Here is a 24,483-nt window from a genome sequence, read left to right on the forward strand (position 1 = left end):
CGGAAGGAGTAGTATGTTAAGTTGAGGGAGTAAATATAATAGCACTATAAATTAATGTGGGAGAAAAAAAAAATTTTAAAAAGATAATGTGACATTTTTTGTAGGACAAACTAATAAGGAAAGTGTGACATGTGACTTAGGATAGAGAGTATAATTTATCCAAACTTAGAAACTTTTTTACTAATTTAAAATATTTGGTGAAATATTTTATACGCATAGTTACTTACTCTGATGGCAAATATCAGTATTGGCCTCCATATTTATTTTCTTTTGAAAATTAAAACTCCACACACAAATACAAGTCTAGGCTTTTCAATCCAATGCTCCTTTCCAAGATTAAGGCTTCGCGATTACATGTTCAGCTGTCCAATCCAATCTAATCATTGCAGTGGGCGAGGTGATTTTTTCTTTAAAATACTTCCTCCATTTACAAAATGTTGTCCACATTTTATCGACACAAAATTTAAAAAATTTAAAGGAAAATGGAGAAAAAAAGTTAGTATAGTGTGAGTCATACCTTTATATACTCCATTTGTCCCATAAAAATAGTCAACTTTTATTTATGCTAACTTCTCTCTCTAATGAGGTGAACCTCATTCTCTACTAACATATTCTAATAGTAGTAACGTTTTCTTTCTCTCTCTCCCACTTTACAAATTGTATATTAAACCATATATAGTCTCAAATGTCTATCTATTTTTATGGTATGAATGGAATATTAGTTTTGTAGTGGAATATAAGTATACTGATATAGTTGAGTGGTGGGGCCACCTACCTAGAATGGAAAAAAAGTAAATGTGCACAATATTTGTAGACAATATTAGGGAGGAGTAAATCTAAATTCCTATATTTGAGTCTACAGAAAAAATGGCGAGAGTTTTGTCATGGACAATTGCTGAGGATTTGGCTGGAAACAGAAGGCATGTTATGTCTCTATACCTGCAGATACCTGCTGGACAAGAAGGCGGAGGGCTCGCACCATCTCCGTGGTGGCTGCCAAGGAGTGATCCGACCACAGCATCGACCTGATTGGCACCGGCAAGTACACTCCCTCACTTCTTCAGAAAGACCAAATTGCTAAATATAGTTTATCTAGTCGAGGAGTTGTCTTGTGTGGTAATAAAAGGTTAGATATTCCATATGACAGCAAGTAACAAATTGTCACATGTACCATGTTTTATTCACGGTTAGCAGCTTTTATATGTAAATGAAGTAATTTATCAAATCCTTGTTTTATTCAGTTTTACTCACTATAACCAAATAAGAACCAGAGAATTGACATCAAGAAAAGATGCAATGCAAAGAATATATGAGAGTTTGAAGTCTTTAGTTTTACGGGGTATTAGAAAAAACCAGAATTTTTTTATAAAATTCTAGGATGAGTACATAGATAGACATTAGTTTGAGGAACTTAAGTGCATGAGTAATGGTTGGCTTAGTAGTAGATACTGTGGTTGAGACGACCCACGATTTAGCTGACCATTGGTTCAGGACTGGCGGCAGACAAACTATCCAACAGGGAATCCTTTGCTTCCAGCTCTTCATGCCACAAGGGAAGAGTGTTGCCTGGGTAGAACTTCCGCAAAACCCCATCTTTGTTAATCTGCAATAACAACCCCCAAACTATCAGATTTCTACAGCCCTCTATATCTTGTGTCACAACAATGCAACTATATATTAGCTTTTCTGATGGAAGAATGGGGTATCATTTGTAGAGAAGATAGATGTTGGTTTTAACTTTTAAGACTTTAACTAAAAAACACCCTTTTCATGGGGCTACACACTCTCACACCAACTCTTCTAACTGACTCAACCTCCGACCTAATAATACTGGTTGGTATCGGGGGAAAGCCATCTTACAAACTGAGTTGTGCTAGTTTCAAAAACACTCATAATTATGTTTCTAGACCTTTTCATTTGCAGAGTTGGGCAATAACTACATGCACTTAATTCAAACTAAGCAGAATATAGGTGGAGCAGACAACACAGCACATCTGAGATTTAACGTTTCCAACTTAAAAGGGGGGTGGGTCACAATGTAACCAGGAAGCATACTTCATTATCAAAAAGGTACTCACAGTCACTGTTCGAACAACACCACCACTGGCACCATCACGAGCTATTGCAAGAGAGACTGCTTTCACGACTAGTTTCTGTGAATATGTCAAAAAATCCAAAATCAGTTACATAATAAAAAAAAGAAGTTATTGCAGAAGGGAGCAAAATTATGAGATTAATAGAATATATGAACATCATTTAAGAAATTTATAGTTGATCAAGGAGAAATGCGCACAGGATTAGTTATATAAGGAAAGTGCGAATACTGAGATCTTAATCACACCGATCTAAAAGAGTCACAGATAAGAAGCAAGAGAGCGAAGGAGAGTTCCAAGTTCCAACACCTATTTCTCAGAACAGATTCTCTAAACTATTGCAAGTTCATAAGAATTGGGACAAAACACACACCTCAGCTTCATCCTGTGTCATCCCTTCCTTCCATACTTGGTCAAAGAAACCATACAGATACGATGAGCCAGATCCTGAGATTAAAAGATAGAATTGCTATATAAAATCTGAATCCATGAGTAAGGGGGAAATATTAAATCTGACATGCAACTATGCAAGTTGAAACCAGGAAGCAGAGGCTTTACAGTGAGAAAATCTGCTAGTGAAAACTAAAATTTTTAGTCCTACTAATTGTGAAACCAACAGCAAAAAAATATACGGAGTACGGACTAAAGGATCTCAAGAAACTTAATAATAAGAACAGAATAAGGATTACGGGGAATAAAACATATTTCTGCCTTCAAGTTTCAGCAACTGCTATTATGGTTAACAATATCAAAATCATGCTTATTTAGTAGCATGAAGGCTATTAAATAAGGAGGTATGGCTATATTGAACATCTGGGCAATTCTGAAATAGATTAAAACCGGACAGAGCAGATATAGATCAAAAGATGGGAAGGGACACCTCCAATAGTGAAAGGCTGCTCCAACAAAGTTCCTCCGAGAGGTATTCCATAAATTTTACCACCTTCATACTTGTCCCACCCACCAACTATCAATCCAGTTTGCAACATGTTCTGCAAAATAAATAGGTTAGAGTAAACTCAACATTAGATATAAAAATATCTTCTAAAACAATGAAACCCAGCTAAGAATATAAGTACAAAGCAAAACAGCTATGGGAGTGTTAAAAAAATTATTGTCATATTGCTGTGACTCTTGGATAATGCACATAGGATCACCAGCTTGAGTTGAAACATTTCTCTATTACTAAAAGCAGTGTTGTTAGGGTCGCGGGTCGGTCCGGGGCGATGAGGCTGGACCCCGGGTCGCGGGGCGATGGGGCGCCGGGGTGAGGGACCCACGAATCGGGGCGCAAAATTATTTATTATTTATATATTAGTAATAATAATGATTAAAGATAATTCACTATAATATAAATAGTATATTTACATAACAGGTAAAAAATATTTTTAAAGTTCAATTTTGACATTGGGTAGAAAAGAATTATTGGAGGAATTATAATCAATTTACTTATTATAATATTTAATTAATGGATTTTATAATAGAGTCATTTTGGAAAAAGATGAAAGATTGGAAAAAATAATAAATTATTATTTTATTTCTCTTCATTTAAATAAACATAATTGTTATTTTAAATCTCTTCATTTAATTCATAAAACAAATTATCAAATAAACATATAATTATTATTTTATTTTTCTTCATTTAATTCATAAAATAAAATTAGGTAAAATGAAAAGCTCCATAAATAGAGATTGTAATGTTCTAAAGATTACTAAATTAGCTTTATATAAACCTAAAATTAAATTATAAATATAAGGAATTAATAAAAATATGTTACTTATACAAATAATAACAATAGAAATAAACAATAATTGATGGGGTAACAATAGAAATAAACAATAATTGATGGAGTACAAAGTAATTTCATTTCCCAATGTAGTCACTATCTATCTCTCTCTCTCTCCCCTCCCCTCCCCTCCCATCCCATCCCATCCCATCCCTCTTCTTTTTTCTCTGTAAAAGCAAAAAAATTGCAGCCAACCGGCGAACCAGGGCGGACGGCAACAGGTAAGCCCCCGATCCGTCTCTCGCTCCAGTCGCCCCGACCGCCCAGAGCGCGCCCCGACGGCGCCCCACGTATCTCGCTCGGCTCACCCATGTTGGGGCGAAGCCGGGCTCGATCATGGCGACCCCCGCCCCGAGCGCGCCCCGGGCGCGTTTTTGACAACACTGACTAAAAGACATACTGGACGTATTTATTTCTGCATCGAGAAATTATACACTTCTTTTGGTCTAAGAAAGATTTGAATCTCTATAAAAAAAATCAGTGGAGCAGAATGAACTGTTTTACTAATAAACGTAAGGCAAATCTACTTGCAATGAATCCCAACATTGGTTACACAGTTCTGACTAGTCTAACTGAAACCATAACTTTGGTATCACAAGCACTTAATGAATAATATGAACTATAAAAAGTTGATAACCTTTGCAGAAATTAGGACTTTACTAGGTAAGCTTATCAGGAGCACTCACTCATTCTCTCATGAAACATTGATTTTTAAGACTCAGTTATATTTTGTTTAAAAACACCATTTTGCAGCAATCGTGAAGAGCCTACTCCAAAATACTGAATAACTTCATTGTTACTTTTCTCGTGTGCCTACTCCAAAATATTTAATTAACAATTTCAGCATTGCATATATATTGGAAGAATGTGTGACAAATATATAGAACAATCTCCATCATCTTACTGTTAAATGGTATAGACAACATATTTAGAGAAGAAAGCAATGGGAGAAGATTATTGTATTTTGATTGAATGATCAAATGGTACTCAACACCCATATATTTATAGGGATGTTGGTGACTTTTGAGATCCTACAATAAATGTATATTCATGGAACTACATTACTATTGGAACAATGCATGCACATCTTCAATGCTTCTTGGAACTCCATTCTTGGAACTATATTCTTCTTTAATGCTTATTGATACTTCCCATTTTCTCAACACTCCCCCTCAAATTGAGTGGTGGGATCTCCAAAACTCAATTTGGAAAGCACATCTTCAAAGCTCCTTGAGTTGACTGCTTTAGTTAGGATGTCGGCAAGTTGATCCTCAGAGCGAACAAAAGGGAGTTCGACAATCCCATTCTCAATGTTTTCTTTGATAAAGTGTCTGTCAACCTCCACATGCTTCGTTCGATCATGTTGTACTGGATTTTGTGAGATGCTTATAGCGGCTTTGTTATCACAATACAACTGACACTTGCTTGGAGGGAGATTAATCTCTTTCATCAATCTCCTTAACCATAAAATCTCGGTCAACCCACTTTTAATCCCACGAAATTCTGCTTCGGCACTCGAAAGAGCCACCACCTTCTGCTTCTTACTTCTCCATGTTACCAAATTACCTCCAACAAAGGTAAAGTAGCCTGCTGTAGACTTCCTATCATTTGGGTTCCCTGCCCAGTCAGCATCTGTATAACCATGAATCTCAAGATGCCCATTTTTAGCGAACAACACTCCATGCCCTGGAGTTCCCTTCAAATACCGACAAATCCTAAGTGCTGCCTCCATGTGATCTGTCTGCGGCTTATGCATGAACTGACTTACGACCCCAACTGCATAGGCAATATCTGGCCTAGTGTGCGAGAGATATATGAGTTTTCCGACTAGTCGCTGATATCGACTACGGTCAGCCAACTTGGCTCCTTCTCTGATTTGTAATCCGTGATTAACTGCCAGAGGAGTGTCTGCTGGTTTACATTCCAGTAGGCCGGTCTCTGCTAGGATGTCCAAGATATACTTCCTTTGTCGCAGAAAAATTCCTTTGATTGACCTTAGCACTTCAATCCCAAGAAAGTACTTGAGATTCCCCAAGTCCTTCATCTCAAATTCCTGAAAAAGATTTTTCTTTAATTCCTCAATCTCTTCTAGGTCGTCACCTGTAATAATCATGTCATCAACATATATGATTAAACATGTGATCTTATCACCCTGCTTCTTAAAAAATAGCGTATGGTCTGAATTGCTCTGTGTATATCCATAGCTAATCATTGCCCTAGCAAACTTCCCAAACCATACTCTTGGAGATTGCTTCAATCCATACAAGGTCTTCCTCAATCGGCACCCTTCACCTGCTTTAAAATCTGTTGCAAAACCTGGGGGTGCCTCCATGTAAACTTCTTCTTCCTTCTTCAACTCTCCATGTAGGAAGGCATTCGTCACATCAAACTGGTGTAATGGCCAGTCCCTATTAGCAGCAATGGATAACAACACCCGAATTGTGTTCATCTTAGCTACTGGAGAGAAGGTCTCAGAATAGTCAACTCCATATGTCTGAGTATAGCCTTTTGCGACAAGTCGTGCCTTGTACCTTTCTATCGAGCCATCAGGTCTTCTTTTGATAGTGAAGACCCATCGACAACCCACTGGTCGCTTCCCTTCTGGTAGAGCACATTTCTCCCATGTGTGGTTTCGAATCAGTGCATCAATCTCTTTCTTCATTGCTTCCCTCCAATGCTTGTATTTCATAGCTTCTTCCCATGTCTGTGGTATTTCTTCTTCCTCATATAGTGCATTCTCGAAAGCCCGAGCCATCTCTGATAAATGGCCTTTGGCTAGGTTCACAACAGAGTACCCGCTTTTTCTTGTCAATCCTCTCTGGCGTATACCTTTTGGGTGGAACTCCTCTGTTTGACCTTGGTGGAAGTATGTACCTCCCAGTGTCAGGGTCAACTCCTTCGACCTCGACTTCCTCAATTTCCCTTTCTTCGGCCTCAATTGAATTTTCTTCTGCACTTACAGTGTTAGCCAAACAATTATCTGTATCCACAGGATTACTTACAGTGGATAACCTTAACGGAGAAAAATTTGAGGCGATGCCACTTTCTACGATGGACTCTACCACATCAGAGACTTGCTCAGCGGAATTGCTTACTGTTTTCTCTGATAGATCCGCATCAGGATTGCTTGGCGTTGGCAGTGGCATTGAGATCCAACTTAGCGGGTCCGTATCATTGTTATCCCTAACATTACTCTCCCCCTGACCGCTAAGATGGGTAAAGAAGTACTCAGTTTCAAGAAAGTTGCAGTTCATTGTAACAAACATCCGGTTGGACTTTGGATCGAAACACCTATACCCCTTTTGATTTACCCCATATCCTACAAAAACGCATTTGATAGCGCAAGGGGATAGTTTAGTTCTTTCATGTTTAGGAATGTGGACAAAAACGGAGCATCCGAAGACGCGAGGTTCAAGAGTCAAGGGCGGAGGAATTTTTGTGAAGGTGGACAAGACTTGTAGAGGAGTTTTATGTTTGAGAATACTTGTGGGCAATCGGTTTAAGAGATAGGCTGAGGTGGCAATGGCTTCTGGCCAGAAGTGTTTTGGGGCTTTTGACTCTATAAGCATAGAACGAGTCATTTCGAGGAGAGATCGATTTTTCCTTTCAGCCACACCGTTTTGTTCGGGAGTATGAGCACATGTGGTTTGGTGTATAAGGCCTTTGTTTTGGAAGAGTTGTTTCATGGTAGAATTAACGAACTCCCCCCCATTATCTGACCGAAGGACCTGAATGGTTTTGTGAAACTGAGTTTGGATAAGGTTATAGAAATGGGTAAAGTGTGACAAAACTTCAGATTTTTGTTTCATGAAATATATCCAGGTCATGCGAGTGCAATCATCCACAAAAACTAAGAAATATCGAAAACCTTGCCCCCCAATAACTGGTGCGGGCCCCCAAACATCAGAGTGTACTAAGGCAAATGGGGTTTCAACACGAGTATTACTTAATGGGTAAGAGTTCCGATGACTTTTGGATAAAAGACAAGTTTCACAGTACATGTCATGCTTAGGAATAATACTAGGAAATAATAATTTTAAGTAACCGATAGATGGATGACCCAAGCGCCGATGCCAAAGCCAAGCTTTCCTGTCAGCTGATCCGTGAGTTAACATGGCAGTCCCTTTTTGAGCTATCTCATCCACATAGTAAAGCCCATCACGTTCAGTGCCACGCCCAATTATCTCTCCGGTTCGGATATCCTGCAACAGACAAAATTGTGGCTGCATTAGTAACGTACAATTCAATTCCTTTGTGACATGACTAATGGATAATAACTTATGAGACATCGAAGGAATATATAGACAATTTGATAACTGCAAAGTTGGGGAAATGTTAACGGTTCCAGCCCCCTCAACCACCGTAAATTCCCCATTGGCAGTTTGGATATGAGATTTTAGAGGTTTCTGAAGGTTGGTAAGGTCTGAGGCATCATATGTTATGGTATCGGTTGCCCCACAGTCAAAAATCCATTTATCATTTTTCTCATGGCCATTAGATACTGCACACACAACTCCAAGCTTCTCGAGAGGCTGAAATCGATTTTGGCAAGTGGTTTGGGAAATTATGGAATTTTCAGGAGATTTGGGGGCTAATTGTGACTGAGAATTTTGGTGGGGTAAAACCTGCAATTTCCCAAAGATTTGGGGGCTTCCAATAAAAGAGCCCCCTAACCCTAATCTACCTGAATCGGGCGCCGCCTCTCCTCTCATCAATTCTTCACTCCAATCGTGAATTACACTCCCACTTCCGCTGGCAACGAAGTTTGCTGCCCCGGTTGTATTCGCCGGCTGAGCAGCTTCATTTCTGGTCCTTCCTCCTGGCTGGACAGCACCAGCGGTTTGCGCGACCCCCTGCACGGCGTTGCCTCCGTCGCCTCCAACTGCTGCGGCGGCGTGCCCGCCACGGTTCCATGGTGTTTGCGGTTGCGGCGGCTTGCCGTGCTTCTCTTCCCACCAATCTGGATATCCAACTAGTTCAAAGCATGAATCTTTTGTGTGTCTTTTCCGTTTGCAGTAGGAACACACCAATTTTGACTTGTCTTCTTCATCACTTCGCCGATTTCTATCATTGCCACTGCCGCGACCACCACTGTTGCTGCCGCGACCACCACCGTTGCTGCCGCGACCGCCACCCCGAGAGCCGCCGGTAGGGTTCTGCCACCCTCGGATGGCGAGGCCAGTTCCAATTCCATCCATGGCAGCTGCTCCGCCGGTGTTTGCCTGTTGTAACACTCGGAGTCGTGTCTCCTCCTGCTGAATCAGGTTGTACGCATAGTCGACGGAGGGAAGTGGGTCCATTTTCAGTATCTCCCTCTTGGTTGTTTCATATTTGCTATCAATTGCATAGAGAAACTGACATACTCTCTGATCTTGTATGAATTTGTTATGAATCTCCATATCCTCTGGACATTTCATTGGGTTCGTCTGTTTTTGGTCGATTGAAATCCAGATCTCTCCCAACCGGCTCCATATTTCTTCTAATGAACTGTTTCCTTGCCTCAGTGTGGTTGCTTTGAACTGAAGATCATACACCTGGATTTTATCTCTTCCGCTCCCATATGCGACGGCCAACGCATCCCATATATGCTTTGCCGTCGGATGTTGTGAAACTCGACTGACCAGTCGAGGCTCAATGTTTTGTATTAACCAAGTGATCACACAGTGATCGGCTTGTTCCCATTGTATGAAGGCTGGATCGGTTCGCGGTGGAGAATGAGGCACTCCGGTGACGTGAGATACCATTCCCCGACCGCTTATTGCCGTCTTCATCAATACGGACCAAAGGGCGTAATTTTCTCCATTCAACTTATTCCCACCAATGTGGAGGGGCTGCGTGTCAATTCTGAATGGCATGGCAGCTGTTTCTGGTGGATTTGGTTGGTTCATCGCAAAACTATTGCGCATAAAGTTGGCAAATTGCCGGGCAAATTCATCTGCCATAGATGAATCTGAGGTTTCGGTTACTATATAGTTGTCATTTGACATTTTGGCTTATGGTTATAGATACAGCGGAAAAAGGAAAAACAAAAAAACGGGAAATGGCCGAGAAAGGTATCAAAGACGATGATGATACCTTATCTGAGTCCAAACCCGCTCTGATACCATGTTAAATGGTATAGACAACATATTTAGAGAAGAAAGCAATGGGAGAAGATTATTGTATTTTGATTGAATGATCAAATGGTACTCAACACCCATATATTTATAGGGATGTTGGTGACTTTTGAGATCCTACAATAAATGTATATTCATGGAACTACATTACTATTGGAACAATGCATGCACATCTTCAATGCTTCTTGGAACTCCATTCTTGGAACTATATTCTTCTTTAATGCTTATTGATACTTCCCATTTTCTCAACACTTACTTCCATACGAATTTACCAATGTGACAAAAATGCAAGGAGAACTATCTCATTAGGTACACAATTTTTCACTATAAGAGGTTTTGTGGCCAATAGTCAAAGATTCTGATACATGAGATCCAATTGGCATTCAGTCACGCAAGCTAATAAAAAATGAGAAATATGATAACAAATTAAGATTCCAGTATATTTTATAATAAGAAGCAACAAATGCACTTGTAGTTAGTTAAAGAATGATGTTTTGTACATTGATTACTATAATACTTGACTTGCTATGAACACAGAGATCAGTTGAACACAAGAGAGCATTGTCAGACCTTGTTATTGTAAGATACCATTCTGACAAGGTTTGCTGCAACTTTTACAGTTGCAGGTTGCCCGAGCTGTATCCTGCATCCGTAAGCAATTAGAAGAGTATAATCTTATCAACACTTTTAGGAGTCCTTAATAACATACGCAACCAATTTAGTGAAACCCGAGTAAGGGTGTCTATTAACCTTTAAAACTGGCATATATCCATTCATGCAACCCATGGAAACAGTTCACTGTTCTTAAATTCTTAGGTACAGGACTGGTTGTTCGTAGAAAAACAAAATAAACAATGAATCAAGCGACAATACATTATAGTTGTTGTCTGGACTTACGTGTGTTGATGGAGGTAGTAACGAACATAATCTGAAAGAACCTGAGAATCTGCAGCCTGATAAAAAAGAATAAGGCCAAATGTGTTATTTTGATGAAGGGGTGGGAAATCTGTCCAATTATGCAGCTTATCTATCAAGGAGTGAGCTTATGGAAGCCACGATTTTGTACTAAAAGCCAAAAATGATAATAGATTAAATTGTGAACGGCCATTACCATCATCAATAGGAATCGATATGAAAATGTAGTGGCACCAAAATGCATAGACAGCTTTTTCCCCATTAATAGCTAGTCATAAAATACTACTCCCTCCGTCGCATTTTAAGATGACACATTTTCCTTTTACACATTTTCCTTTTAAGTTTATCCCATAAAAGATACTCATTTCTATTTTTGACAACTTTTTCTCTCCAATTAATACACACAACGGCTTTTTCTCACTCCAATTAAAATATTCAACTCTCTTTCCCTCTCCATTTAATACTTCCTCGCACCTTTTCTCGCTCTAATTAAACACATTAATCAACAAATTCTATGCCGACTAAGAAATGTGTCATCTTAGCCTCGATGAAACTAGTACAATTTTTCGAATTCAGAGAGTACAAAAAAATTGGTAGAAAATTAGAGAAAAGCAACACTCAATGTGCAAAACCAATTTCCAAAAATGGCACGAATAAACAAAAAAACGCGTGAAGTCTTTACCGAACCAGAGCGGCAAATGTAGACGTTGTCGGTTAACTGAGTGATCTTATCAGATGCCCTATTCGCCACATACATTCCTGCAAATACATCCATACATGAAATACTTAATGACGATAAAAAAAAATTGTATGAAGTAGCAAAAATTGTTTGAAGAAAAGGTACCGGTGCTGGTGCGAGAGTCGGCTCCCAGAACAACACCGCCGTCGTATGTGACGCCGATGATGGTGGTTCCCATCGAGTGCGGAGCGTTCAGGTCGTTGTGAATTGAATCCATGATAATGCTCTGTTGAAGATCGATTGGAATATGTTTGTACTGGATGAATTAACAACAGATAGTTCTGAGCTCGAAGAATTGGGGAAAATATATAAAAACACATTGATAGGAGTTTCGTGCTGGTAAAGATGCTTTGCAGTGTGTCACAGTATACAATTTTTACCCCTCAATTTGTAGGAATTAGTGATTGGCCCCTAAATTCAACCAAATAGTATATGACTTTAATTTATTATGGGCCATGTTTGGTTGCCAAAAATATGTCCGAGAAAGCAATATGATTCGATAAATTTTAAATTCCTGCATTTATTTTGAATTTTATCAAATTAGGAAAGTAATCAAAATTCTTAACACTTAATTTTCCATTCATACAAAAAACGTTGAAACCCCAACCCCAAGGCCTCTCACATCCTGATCCGACAGTATTATGAGGGGTGTTAAATCAGGGCACGCAGTGACCCGCTAAGGGGAGGGCCTAACCCACTGTCTGCCAGAAGCCCACCTCCCAAGGCCTTACACTTGTGCCTGAAAGGTGTTGCAACTACACGACAGTAGTGGGATTTGATCCTTGGCCATTCATACAAAGCTGCCCCTCCGGAACCAACTGCGCTACCCATGCGGACAACACTTAACTTTCCACTATTCTGAAATTCTTAGGTATTCTTTTTCTCAGTCGGAGGATTCATACATATTTAGGTATTTAACCAATGTAGTATAACTTTATAGTACTGTTTATATTATAAATTTATTAATTTTTAAAAATAAATTAAAATTATAAATCTTACTACTTAGTTTAAATATAATAAAAAACTATAATTACAATTATAATAGTACCGATTATATTATTTATAATTGTTATTGTTATTTTTATTATTATCATTAATTTCTTAAATACTTATAATATAATCATTAACATTATGAATCACATAATAATAAATAATACTCCATCCATAAAATACAATGTCATTTTGTTTGGGATGTAAACAAAAAATAGTCTCATTTCTAAAATTGAAAAGTTTTTCTCTCATACTTTACTCAGTTTTCCTCCTATCTTTCATAATTTACCCACTTTTTCTCCTTATCTTTCTTACTTTATCCACTTTTTCTCCAAATCTTTCTTATTTTGCCTATTTTTCTCCTTTTCTCTATTTTAGTAATTTCTCATTAAAATTCGTATAATCCACAAATGAGAGACTAATTATTATGGAGGGATAGAGTAACTATTATTTTATAATTAATAATTAACCAACAAATTCTAAAAAATTTAAATTATAAAAAAGATTCAATTATATTAGTAAATAACTATAATCATAATTATAATAATTATATTTATTATTATATCGTTTATGATTATAATGTTATGAACTAGTAATTATTTAAAAAATATTAATCCAATTATTTAATCATCCATCAAAATAATAAATAATATATCCATAAAAATGGAATAGAATGAACGGCCATTCTTATACATTATGGACTGATCAGTAGATTCATGGTTACAGAGATCATTTAGTCGGTATCATGTGGAAGTAAGTAGATAATATTCTCAACCTAGATAGATGTTGATAGACTATTGTTAACGATTGTTTTTGTCGATGTGACGTCACTTTCTATTTGAATGACTTATGATAGTGGAGTGTGCTACAACATTGAATGAACTTCCAAAAAAAATTTCCAAACAGAAGTCTTCATGATACCATCTACATAGACTAACCTGATCGATATAAAATCAAAGGTAAAGATTAAAGAGCATGTGGTATGAAAGCTTAAAAAATTCATTTATAAACTTAAGCAAACTTCAAGACCATGGATCATTTGCTTTGATAGGGCAAATAAATCCTTTAGATTTGAAAGGTGTCCTAACAAAAGTTGTGTGTAAGAGAATAATAGTGGAACCAATGTGGTATTCTTAGTACTTTAAGTAGATGACATCCTATGGAATACCAACAACAAGGAGATGTTATTGGGCGTTAGAGCATCAGCAATGGGGCGGACGATAGCGCGCCCGATGCGTCGGGCGCACTATCGTCCGCCATTGTGGCACCGCGGACGACGGATGATGCGTCGTCCGCGCCCGACGCTTAGTCCGCGGACGAAGCGCGGACGATATGGCATCGTCCGCGCCATCGTCCGCCCACAGTGGGTGACGCGGACGATGGCGCGGACGATGCAACGCGTTTTAGTTTTTTTTTAATTTTAAAATTCGAAAATTTTGTTTATATATATACCCTGGCTTCACTTTTCATTTGTAACTTTTCGATTCACTTTTCAACTCTCAAATTACGCTATACAATGGATTCCGGTGGATACTCAAGTCCTAATAGCCCGACGTTTGGAGATGTCGCACGGTGGCCGGGTACACAACCTGGCGAATATCGGCCGTTCGACACCAACCAGACGTACAATCCGGTTCAGTACGGATTCGTACGGTCTCTCCGACATGGAGCCGTCGCCAACTCGCCATGCCCCCGCTTCACGTCGCGCGGCCGCCGCCGCCCCCTCCGCCGACAAGCCCTCGGCCGCCGCCCCCGCTCCCGCCAGAAAGAAGCGGACCAAGCATGTCGCGAGGAAGTTGCCACCTCTGGCAACGAACGAAGAGTACGCCCCCGGCCGTATGAACTACCAGCAGGATGAAACCCTCGTCTTGGCGAGGTGTTGGGACCCGATATTCGCCAACAACCAGAAGCAGCTCGAGTACTGGGAGTGCATCGCTAAGCGCTACAATGAGGCGAAGCCACCGAGCGCGTACAAGCGCCAACGGGAGCAGCTCTGCAAGCACTGGGATCAGGTGAAGAAACAAGTCAACCTGTTCGCGGCGAAGTACGAGAAGTGCTCGAGGATCAGGGAAGCGGCGAGAGCTTGAGCGACGTGCGCGATAGAGTGTTGTTGTCGTACCAGTCCATGTACGGCGACTCCAGAGGTTGAGCGATGAGTTTAGCCAGAAGTTGGGACTTTTGTAGGATAGTCTCTTTTTTTTATTTCTAACTTGTGTAACTTTGTTTTTATAATCAATGAATTTTTTACCGTTCTTAGTTAATCGTTGTGTTTTTTAATAAGTTTGCATTTATATATTTGAAAACAGTTAAATTAATTAACAAAACAGTTAAAATGCTTAGGGCGCGGCTTAGGGGGCCCCACTGCAGATGGAAGGGCATGAGGATAAAATGCTGACGTGGCGGTGCATAGGGCAGGCTTTAGGGCGCGCCTTAGGGCGCCCCATTGCTGATGCTCTTAGGGCATAATTATCTGATCATTTCGAGATGGAGGATATGGGATAGACAGTGCACATCTTTGAGATCAAAAAGTTATAAGAGATAACAAAAAGAGATAGTTGTACTTATTTCAAGAATCTTACATCGATACAATGCTGAAACGTTTTTAATATGAAATATTCCTAAGAAAAATTTCTTATTTTTTCGGTAGGTTGCATATAAAGAAGAAATGACTCTGGTACCCCATGTCCTTCTGTAGTGGGAAGTCGCAAGTAGGTTATGATAAGCCGAATGTTTGTTTTGTCGCGGGCATGATAGCAATATATCAATCAAATCCTACTCCACTACACAGAATGCTGTAAAAAATATTTTCAAGTAAATACCAACTTTTTAAGCATTAGAAAGTAGAAACGACCACAAGGGTGGTGTCCAACCAACAAATATTATTTGAATCTATATACTGTATAAAAATAAAATCAATAAACAGAAACTTCTCAAACTATTGCGAATGCTTTTTCTGTTCATTATAAATGTCTTGATAATGAACTAACTTAAATTTTAATGTAATATCAATAAAATATACTACTAAAAGGGATAGAAAGAAAAATAAAAATAAAATAATAGTGAAAAATGAAATATATAAAAAATAGAATATGACTAATTTTTATGGATGATTAAAAAAGGAAAAAAAAGGTTTATTGATTGTGAACGAAAAGGGTAAATTAAGTTTATAAGTGACGTTATTACATGACAAATATAAATATGCTAATATTTGTAATCAAATGGACATGAGAATAAAAAAAAATCTTCATTCCAAAAATTCTCTTCAATTCAATTTCACAACATTTTGCTAGTCTACCAAAAAATCTGTCACCCAGCCACAGAAAATACACCATATAGATTCAAAGCTACAACATTTAATTTTTTGGGGGATGTTGGGAGTGTGGTTTGCTAATAGAGAATATGTTAGCTATCTAAATTCCATAAAACTGAGAGAACATGTTACCTATCTAATTTTAGAAAGGCAAACACCTGCAACTTCACTTGCTGCAACATATCTATCAGTAGTTTCAACCACATCACAGATATAATGAATTCGCAAACATTATTCCGCGACGAAGGCTTTCGCTCGCGGCTGTAAATTTCTCCTCTAAACCAGCCTCGCCAACTGCATGAGCAGCTCCTTTCAACTGCAAAAACACGTACAATAGTTGCATAAATTAGAACTGATATAAAAGTGCTACAACTAGAGAATAAACAATTTATATACTGTTCCAAATTAAATTAATTTTCTTTAGAAGCTGCTTAGAGGTGGTGAAAAACTCTTACCTGATTTAAAAATTCATCAAGCCTTCTAGCCAATCTTATGATGCTACCTTCAAAAATATCAGTCATTTGAATAACATCTGCAAAAGTTGCTCCCTGAACAAAAAATGGAAGATCAACAACAAAATTTAATTGCATAAACAAAATTAACAGACTTTAATTCTTATGTTAAAAGAAATGTGGTACAGGGTAAAAGTACCCACTTTTACAAAAAGGTGTTAAAAACACCTATATTTAAGTTTAAGGGACAAGAAGGCATTGGATGTGACAAATTTTGCATGACAAATTTTCCAGCAATGGCATTTTTGTATTTGCCGGCAGCAAGCTTTGACCATGCATATGATATTGTGATTTCTAACATGTTCCTCATAAAAAGTGGGTAAAATAGAATTCCACCTGAATTGAAACAATGCTGTGATAATGCTTCAACATTATCAACAAGAGATGCGATAGAAGTATAGACAGAAGTTATCAAAAAACAGTCATGCTAACTGTCAACTAACAAAAATTCAGACTGGCTATGCTCCAAAAGATAGTTAAAAAGTTGCAACTTTTAGCATCACTAGCAGTTTTGCATGCCATGTATGGTGTTGCTATAAACTGACCTTTGACCAGCAATAAATCACATCCATCAAGAAGGGCCTGATTGATGCTTCAACGTATTCATCCACATTTACTTCGAGTTTACACTCGCGTTGTATCTGCAAAATACAATAAATTTAATTTTCCATTAAATATAGTTCACTGTCCGTATTTTAGTTGGGGAACAAATTTTCTAAAAACTTTTTTAGAAAAAACAGTTATTAGATCAAACTAAAGACACCTCAGCTATTCTTCTGGCACTTTCTTGGAGTTGTTGCAAAGGTTTAGCCAGTTCAGCTCTTAAATGTATCTGTTCGCTCGATTTGTCCCCAGGAATAAAGCAACTAGCTAGAGCTGCAACTTGATGATGATCAAGATCATTGAAGGTACCTGTCAAAAACATACATAGAATCCACAATAAACACATTATGTTTGTTACCAAGTTTGAGTACATCGAAGGATATACCGTGAAAGGATAAATTAACTTAACCAATCACAATACGTTACTGAAGAGTGAAGAATTGAAACTATTATCGAGCAAAAATACACTTCTACTGTGTCAGAAAGCAAATTTTTATGAAGGCTAGTAAAACCGTGTAACTTATCAATGAATGCCAACAAAAAATAGACAGCGGATAATTGTTGTTAAAACTAGCTGCTACAAGAAGCAATCATGAATTTGAGATATACACGCTTACAGGAAGCTCACCATTGAACATCAATTCTGTGACAAGGAGCTCATCTCCAGTGTCTATCAGGCAAGCTGCACGTCCCTTCAACTGAACAACGCCGTCACCATCAATATGACCCAGTCTTTTGAGAACCCGTGATCGATTCTTAAGTTCGTCACGAAATTTTTGAAGCTAAAAAAAGGTTTAAGTATTTGATTAGAAAAACCCAACGGAGGGGGGCTTGAAGAAAATAAAAGGAGAACAATTCTTAAATTAATCAATAAGCATGATGTATTTGAAACCACAGAGGACAGAGCCAGCCTAAAAAACAGTGGTTTCAAATATAGTCACCAAGGGTGTCAGGTAATTCATTAGCAAGATATCATAAAAAACTGAATGTATAAACAAGTGTTGATCAATCTTGAGTAAGAAGCCAGGCTGAAAGTCTTAAGGCATGGTGTAAACATCAAGACATAAGTACCTGAGAATCACGCATTTTTGTCTTTAGCTGTTGAATCTCATGATTGACTTCTGCTTTTCTCTGGAAACTGGAAATCTGATGTACATCTTGTGACTGGAAGCAAAACAGAATTAGGCAGGTAAAAGTGCAGATTAGCATGCTTGCAAGAATGCCAGTTAACCCCTGTTGTATCAGATTCTGGGGAAAACAAGCAAACTGAGCTAAATGTAAAAGAGAGAAGAAAGAGAGAGGAGGGGCACTTTCACATACCTTGTGTAGGGGATGAGTGAACAACCTCTGCTCAAGCTCCTCGATTTGGCTAGCCAACTCAATAAATTCCTGTTCTTCAATTCCCATATCCTGACAAAATTACCCTCTCTTAGACTCAAGTCCAGCAAATCTGTTCCATATTACAGAAACATTTCGAGGCTACAGGAAATATGAACTTGTTTTTAGACCAAGTCGCAGAACATTACAAGTTATAAAAAGGTGCAAAGGAAATTATGAAGCATTTAAGGCAATTAATCACTCATACACAAAAGACAAAACCACAACAGGAGTTGCATGATGCTCACAAGTGAGGCAGTCTGTGATGGTACAGATATAACCATCAGCAAGTGTAGCATTACAATGGCTGATAACATTACTTTTGCACTATCACCAGCCACTAAGAGTTGTATTAGTATAATAGTATCTCTCCATATTATGTCTTGGTTTCACGATAAGTATACATACACTATTCATTTATTAAAAAAAATCATGTTTTCATAGTAATTATAAGCAACAAATTATGTTAAATCTATCACACCACATGAACATGTTACATTAGCACTTGATTGGCTATTGCAGACGATTGTAAAATTCCCAAGTTTCGCATTAAGACGTAGAAATATTTCAAGCCAACTGTCAGACCAAAAATGTGACACAAGGTTTAAATTAAAAAGGCTGTTTTATGTAGGCACAAAGCTCCCAGTCTCATCTGAGAAATATCCTCAAATAGTGCAAAATAAGATCAACAAAGCAGCGTCAGACTAACATGCACACCTTCACAGGATTGAGCTTTGGAAAGCCTTGTGGGTAGCGCTTTTCAAGCTGTTGCATAGCAAGGAGAACGTTATGCCGACTTTCTTTTGGCCGCAAGTCAGAAGGAACCGATATTTTAAGCTTGCTAAGTGCAGAAAGAAGAGGCAACTGAACAGGAACCTGATAAATAAATAACGTACATGAATCAACTTACCACATGTTAGAGTAATCCTTAATGGCTCATGTCAGTTGCAGTAAGATGACAGAATTAAAATATGTTCATCACAACCAGCTTCTCTTTAGAAATATAAACTTACCACATGCATTTCACCTTCTTCTCCTGGTTGAGGAGGACAAGGCTTTGGCTGAGAACCAGTTTCACTTGAGCCGATAGAACAGTGGAGCAGGGCATCCACAATATAGTTGTTACCACGTGAAGAAGCAAGTTCAGCTGGCATAGAACTTGATATAGCTTGTGGTTTCTTCACCACATTGACAACAACTCCCCAGCCCCAATCAGTTCCTCCTTGCCTTACCTTAACCTGCAAAGTTACATAAAAAGCTCTCAGTGAGAAACTATTGAGTCAAGTAAAAAGTGTAAGACTAGACTCAACCAACCCAGTAGATAAGTTGTTCTATAAAGCAACAACTATATATAACTAGAGAATTCGAAATGAGCCACAAATAAGATTGGCCATACATGCGACCTGAGCAATCAAGATGTTATCAGAAAACAGCCATACTGGGACATACCAGTCTACCAGGTAGAAGGAAAGAGAGAACTCTTTCAGGTTGTGTTATTGCTGCCATCATTTTCTTTTCATGTTCGGCCAACTCAAGCTTAAGCCGGTGATACTCAGCCACCTCAGCCTAGTAGGAAAATTCTGTTATTATTTGATATATATAATCCTAAAAAAGATGTTACAACTTACAAGCTCCAGGTGAAAGCAAAATCCTACCTCTCCAGAAGCATCAAGCACAGCAGCTTCCTGTTCGAGCTGTGAGACTTTTTTTCCAATGTCAGGTAAAGCCTAAAAAAGCAGAAAATTCATAGAGTTAGAAATTATGAAGAACCTATCAGAGAACAGAAAAATCAAGTTATAAGTAAAACCTTCTCGTGCTGAAATTGATGGAAGGAATTTCTGATAACATGCTCAGCAGTGAATTGTCCCTCGGCACGACTCATCAAGTTTAGAATTGAGTAATAGCTCAATCTGAAAGTACTGACCAAAGGTGCTGGTTTGCCCAAAACCATGTCTTTTAGTGTGTTCATCTCCATCTGATGTCAAAACAAGAAAGGTAAACGTTAATTAAGATAAATTGCTCTTATACGAAACACAACAAATTTTTAGAGATCGATTGTACAAAAAATATAGTTTCAATTGCCAATTTCAAATCACCAGATTAGAGGCAACAAAATTAGATTTGTATGGAAGACCAATCACCAATCAAGAAAGATGGAAACATAGAGCTAAAAAACAGTAATAGTATCATTACTAAAAAGGTGATTTAACTAGGCCTGTGATGATTTACATACCTTTGGACATTATAATTATCTTACCAAGAGCACTAATCTCATCTCTCTCTTTTTAATACCCCACTCATGATATATAGAACTTTAGTTTTTATATATAAATATATACAGACATCTATTAAGGATAGTTAAGAAAATTTTAGTTCAGAGTCTTCTGGTTTTATATAATGATTAGATATACGGTCTGATGAGAAACTTCGAATATTCATTTGGACAGTTTAGGAACTCACGTAGCATTTGATCTGATTCTATACCATGATATTTCTACTCTTAGAGAGAGAAAGGTACTTCCCTTGGGGTTAATTGTGGACAAGGTGAGATAAAAACATCGTTTTGACTAGAAACAGTGATCCCTTGAGATAAAACATTGCACAGGTATATTGTAGGAAAATTCATCATACATCAAAACTTAAGTAATTATTTGGCTAAGAAGCACAGTAACAGGGTGCCTGCCTGTTTAGACATGGCTAGTGGAAAATGCTAAAGGAATTACCCTCACTTTTCTCCATATAACATAAGTAATTAAACTTTGAGGTCCTATATATTGATATCTACTATTAGGCTTACAGGAAATGATTAAGTGTAAATATAAGAATAATTATACATGTCCAAGGCATTACATATTGTCAAGTGGATGCATCAAACAAAACAATGATTTATAAGGCATATGGAATTATGGATTGATAACACTACCAGCTTACAAATTCTTTCTATAAAACATCTTTTAGTGAGAAATTATGTCCAAAGAGGGAGATGTTTCCCAATCAAACCACAAGAGAATACCAACCTTACCTTATCATCAACCATTATAATGCAGATACCCCTCTCATCTTTACCACGGCGTCCAGCTCTACCACTCATCTACATACAAGTATATATGTTAAGAGCGATGTAAGGTAGCAGATACAGTGCACATGTTTTTAAGAAAAAAATTACTCACCTGGATATACTCACCAGATGCAATATAACGATGACTATCACCATCCCATTTTTTCACACTTGTGAAAACAACAGTTTTTGCAGGCATGTTCAAACCCATTGCAAACTGCCATTGCCATATAGTGAGTAAAACAAATTAGCTTACAGCATAAGATAGACTAATAAAGAAAAAGATTTTAAACAAAAAGATAATTAAGGATATCTTTATGTACACAGTTCTAGCAATTGTGACAATGTTGAAAGATCTGGTATCACTTTATTCAAATTTGAGCTAATAGGCAAATTGGCTGGAAATGATGATACCGTTTCTGTGGCAAATAGGGCCTTAACAAGTCCTTCTTGAAAGAGAAGCTCTACAAGCTCTTTGATGATAGGAAGCAAACCGGAATGATGAACGGCAATGCCTCGCTGAAGTAATGGCAACATTAACTCTATGGCAGGCAAATTTCTATCCTCCTCGCTCAAGCATACGATAGCATTTCGAAACACTTCCCCCACGACATCTTTCTCCTCTGGAGTATTAAAATCAAGTTTGGACATAGACATGGCATGCTGCTCACACTCTCTTCTGCTAAAACTAAAAATTATGACTGGTTGAAATTTTCGTTCCATAATCATCTGCAATCAACAACTTGAATTTTAGAAAATAATAAAGAATACAAGAATCACAAAATATAAAACAAGGATCACAAAATAAGAAAAGCCATACACAACAAAAAAATAGATTGTTTTGCATATCTAAATAACATAGATACCGAGATTAATCCAGGCTAAACATGGCAACCTCTGAAGCCACTAACCTTAACAATTTTATATATGTCAGAGCCACTTGAAGCATTTCCATTTTTAGCAATTCTGCCACTGCCTTTGGAATTTGTGCTCTTGCTCCCATCAACATGATTTTGCTTACTGAAAGTATCCTGGAGTTTCAAAAAGTTGCCTTCTTTAAACTGCTCATTCTCATCAACTACAAGATATAAACCAGATCCACCAACAGGAAACACATAGTGCTGTAGAGGTGTCGGCCTAAAATCTGTGTATACCACATGACAAGGCTGTTTGTGTATATTACATATCCATTCAGCAAATTCAGTTGCATTTGACATAGTAGCTGAAAGAAAAACCATCTTGATGGCAGGGGACAAGAAGACAATACTTTCTTCCCAAACTACACCTCTTTCACGATCCTTCATGTAATGTATCTCATCAAATATGACCCAAGCAACTTCCTTCAATACCTCAGAACCTCTATAAAGCATCCCCCTGAGGATTTCCGTAGTCATGACCAAACAACTTGCATTAGGTGAAAGCGTGACATCACCTGTCATCAATCCGACATCTGAAAACTCTTGATTCAACTCTCTGTACTTTTGATTACTCAAAGCTTTCAGAGGAGAAGTATATATGACTCGTTGCTTCTCTTTAAAAGCCATGGCAATTGCATATTCAGCAACTGCAGTTTTCCCAGCAGAAGTGTGGGCAGAGACTAAGACAGACTCCTTTCTCTCCAAGCAAGAAATAGAAACCTCCTGAAAAGGATCAAGCTTAAATGGGTATGTCTTAGCTCGCTCCCCGTTATAAACAGGATCTGCAAGGGTGCCATGAGTTGATTCGTCCTTGGTCGAAACATATCCAGTTGGGACTGCCACCTCATGCACACATGTCCTGGATAAGCTACGCCTCTTAGAGGGAGATTCTCGCACATTGCTTTCCTGTTGTTCTTGTGAAACCTCCTCCGGCTGCTTCCTTTTAACGGATGAAGGTGATTCGTCCATCTGCTCCTACTAGTACCCCACTTATCTGTAACAAACCATCATAAATGAATGGGTTCAATCATGAGAGAAATATTTCGCTGTCGTCTGTGCACATAGACGAGATTGTACATACAAACAACGACAACGTACAAACCCGCAAATGCACTTAATCTCACAAATGACTCAGAAAACAGAATTAATGACCAATTGAACCAACCACAGATTCCGGAATATCGAGCAAGTTCGGCGATAGAAAATGTAGTGTCAAATTTCATAAGAAACAACAACGTACAAACCCGCAAATGCACTCAATAACACAAATGACTCAGAAAACGGAATTAATCACCAATTGAACCAGCCACAGATTCCAGAATATCGAGCAAGTTCGGCGATAGAAAATGTAGTGTCAAATTTGATAAGAAACATAAGTAAAATCCACATTTTCAGATATGAAAGAAAATAGAGAACACATACGCAGCGAATTCAGCTTGGTGAAGACAAAACAGAACCCTAGATTGAGCAAAAGCAAAGCAAACTCTCTGGTTTCTAACACAGGATTGATTGCATGCATGTAGGAAAACACAAATAAAAATGAATCATATGCGCGTTTCATAGTCGAAGATGGAGTCCTTACCAATACGGTTGAATGCTCGGAAGCAAAAGAAGTTGGTTGGTCTGTGAATGCTTAAACCCTAATTTTCCCCTAAACTCCGGTTTTCAAGCTCAGACAGTGGGCCTATTTGTAAATGCCAACAATTGAGCAGTGTTTGCGAAAATTACAGAAATTGAAAAATGTGAGACTGCCGACGAAATACTCCTAATAAAATCCCGAATCCAAGTAGTATATTTAAATAATTCTGTATTTTAATATTCACATAGCGTCATTATTATTAAATTAATGGTTCAAATTAGTAAAAGATGTGGCTCTATGCCGCTCATTATATTTATTTATTACTTTTAGAATTTCTTTATTTTATGAATTCATCAACTTTTAATTAGCTTAAGTTTTTCATCTAACTCCAATTATTTACACTAAACTCAAATTCATTTTTGAGTATACGTTACATGAAATAGTAGTTTATTCCAATCATTTCTATCAAATTCAAATTTTACACTCT

At 37.9% G+C, this 24,483-nt stretch overlaps 2 protein-coding genes across 3 annotated transcripts; both read right to left on the reverse strand.

Moving 5' to 3' along the window:
• Positions 1-1,275: 1,275 nt before the first annotated feature.
• Positions 1,276-12,001, reverse strand: LOC121750435 (proteasome subunit beta type-6-like). The gene is made up of 8 exons (XM_042144973.1): positions 11,756-12,001; positions 11,594-11,670; positions 10,894-10,949; positions 10,567-10,639; positions 2,974-3,085; positions 2,467-2,540; positions 2,079-2,153; positions 1,276-1,603 (listed from the first exon to the last, which is right to left on the reverse strand). Exons 1-8 carry the CDS (start codon positions 11,865-11,867, stop codon positions 1,472-1,474), a joined length of 711 nt encoding a protein of 236 aa, XP_042000907.1. The 5' UTR covers positions 11,868-12,001; the 3' UTR covers positions 1,276-1,471.
• A 3,864-nt stretch (positions 12,002-15,865) lies between these two features.
• LOC121752380 (DExH-box ATP-dependent RNA helicase DExH10-like) lies at positions 15,866-24,161 on the reverse strand. 2 transcript variants are annotated; one of them, XM_042147414.1, is made up of 17 exons: positions 24,000-24,161; positions 22,412-23,411; positions 21,915-22,229; positions 21,613-21,717; positions 21,465-21,533; positions 20,250-20,417; positions 20,098-20,169; positions 19,892-20,008; positions 19,456-19,680; positions 19,160-19,318; positions 18,386-18,475; positions 18,137-18,313; positions 17,694-17,847; positions 17,226-17,374; positions 17,008-17,103; positions 16,406-16,498; positions 15,866-16,266 (listed from the first exon to the last, which is right to left on the reverse strand). In XM_042147414.1, the coding sequence occupies exons 2-17, from the start codon at positions 23,384-23,386 to the stop codon at positions 16,156-16,158; spliced, it is 3,075 nt and encodes a 1,024-aa protein (XP_042003348.1). In that variant the 5' UTR covers positions 23,387-23,411; positions 24,000-24,161; the 3' UTR covers positions 15,866-16,155. The 2 variants fall into 2 exon arrangements, with proteins under 2 accessions (XP_042003348.1, XP_042003351.1); XM_042147417.1 differs by having other exon boundaries at positions 18,137-18,229; positions 24,000-24,160.
• Positions 24,162-24,483: the final 322 nt, after the last annotated feature.

Source organism: Salvia splendens, chromosome 10, assembly GCF_004379255.2.
Source record: "Salvia splendens isolate huo1 chromosome 10, SspV2, whole genome shotgun sequence".
NCBI classification, from domain to species: Eukaryota; Viridiplantae; Streptophyta; class Magnoliopsida; order Lamiales; family Lamiaceae; genus Salvia; species Salvia splendens.

What these genes read in the sequence shown, in the direction of transcription:
- LOC121750435 (XM_042144973.1), bottom strand. Translation starts at nt 11,867, where the DNA reads ATGGATTCAATTCACAACGACCTGAACGCTCCGCACTCGATGGGAACC. An exon ending in TACTACCTCCATCAACACAC is followed by an intron (nt 10,640 to 10,893) that starts GTAAGTCCAGAC and finishes TTACGGATGCAG; the next exon opens with GATACAGCTCGGGCAACCTG. An exon ending in TGACACAGGATGAAGCTGAG is followed by an intron (nt 2,154 to 2,466) that starts GTGTGTGTTTTG and finishes ACATATTCACAG; the next exon opens with AAACTAGTCGTGAAAGCAGT.
- LOC121752380 (XM_042147414.1), bottom strand. Translation starts at nt 23,386, where the DNA reads ATGGACGAATCACCTTCATCCGTTAAAAGGAAGCAGCCGGAGGAGGTT. An exon ending in ATCAATTTCAGCACGAGAAG is followed by an intron (nt 20,170 to 20,249) that starts GTTTTACTTATA and finishes CTGCTTTTTTAG; the next exon opens with GCTTTACCTGACATTGGAAA. An exon ending in CAAAGCTCAATCCTGTGAAG is followed by an intron (nt 18,476 to 19,159) that starts GTGTGCATGTTA and finishes TAATTTTGTCAG; the next exon opens with GATATGGGAATTGAAGAACA.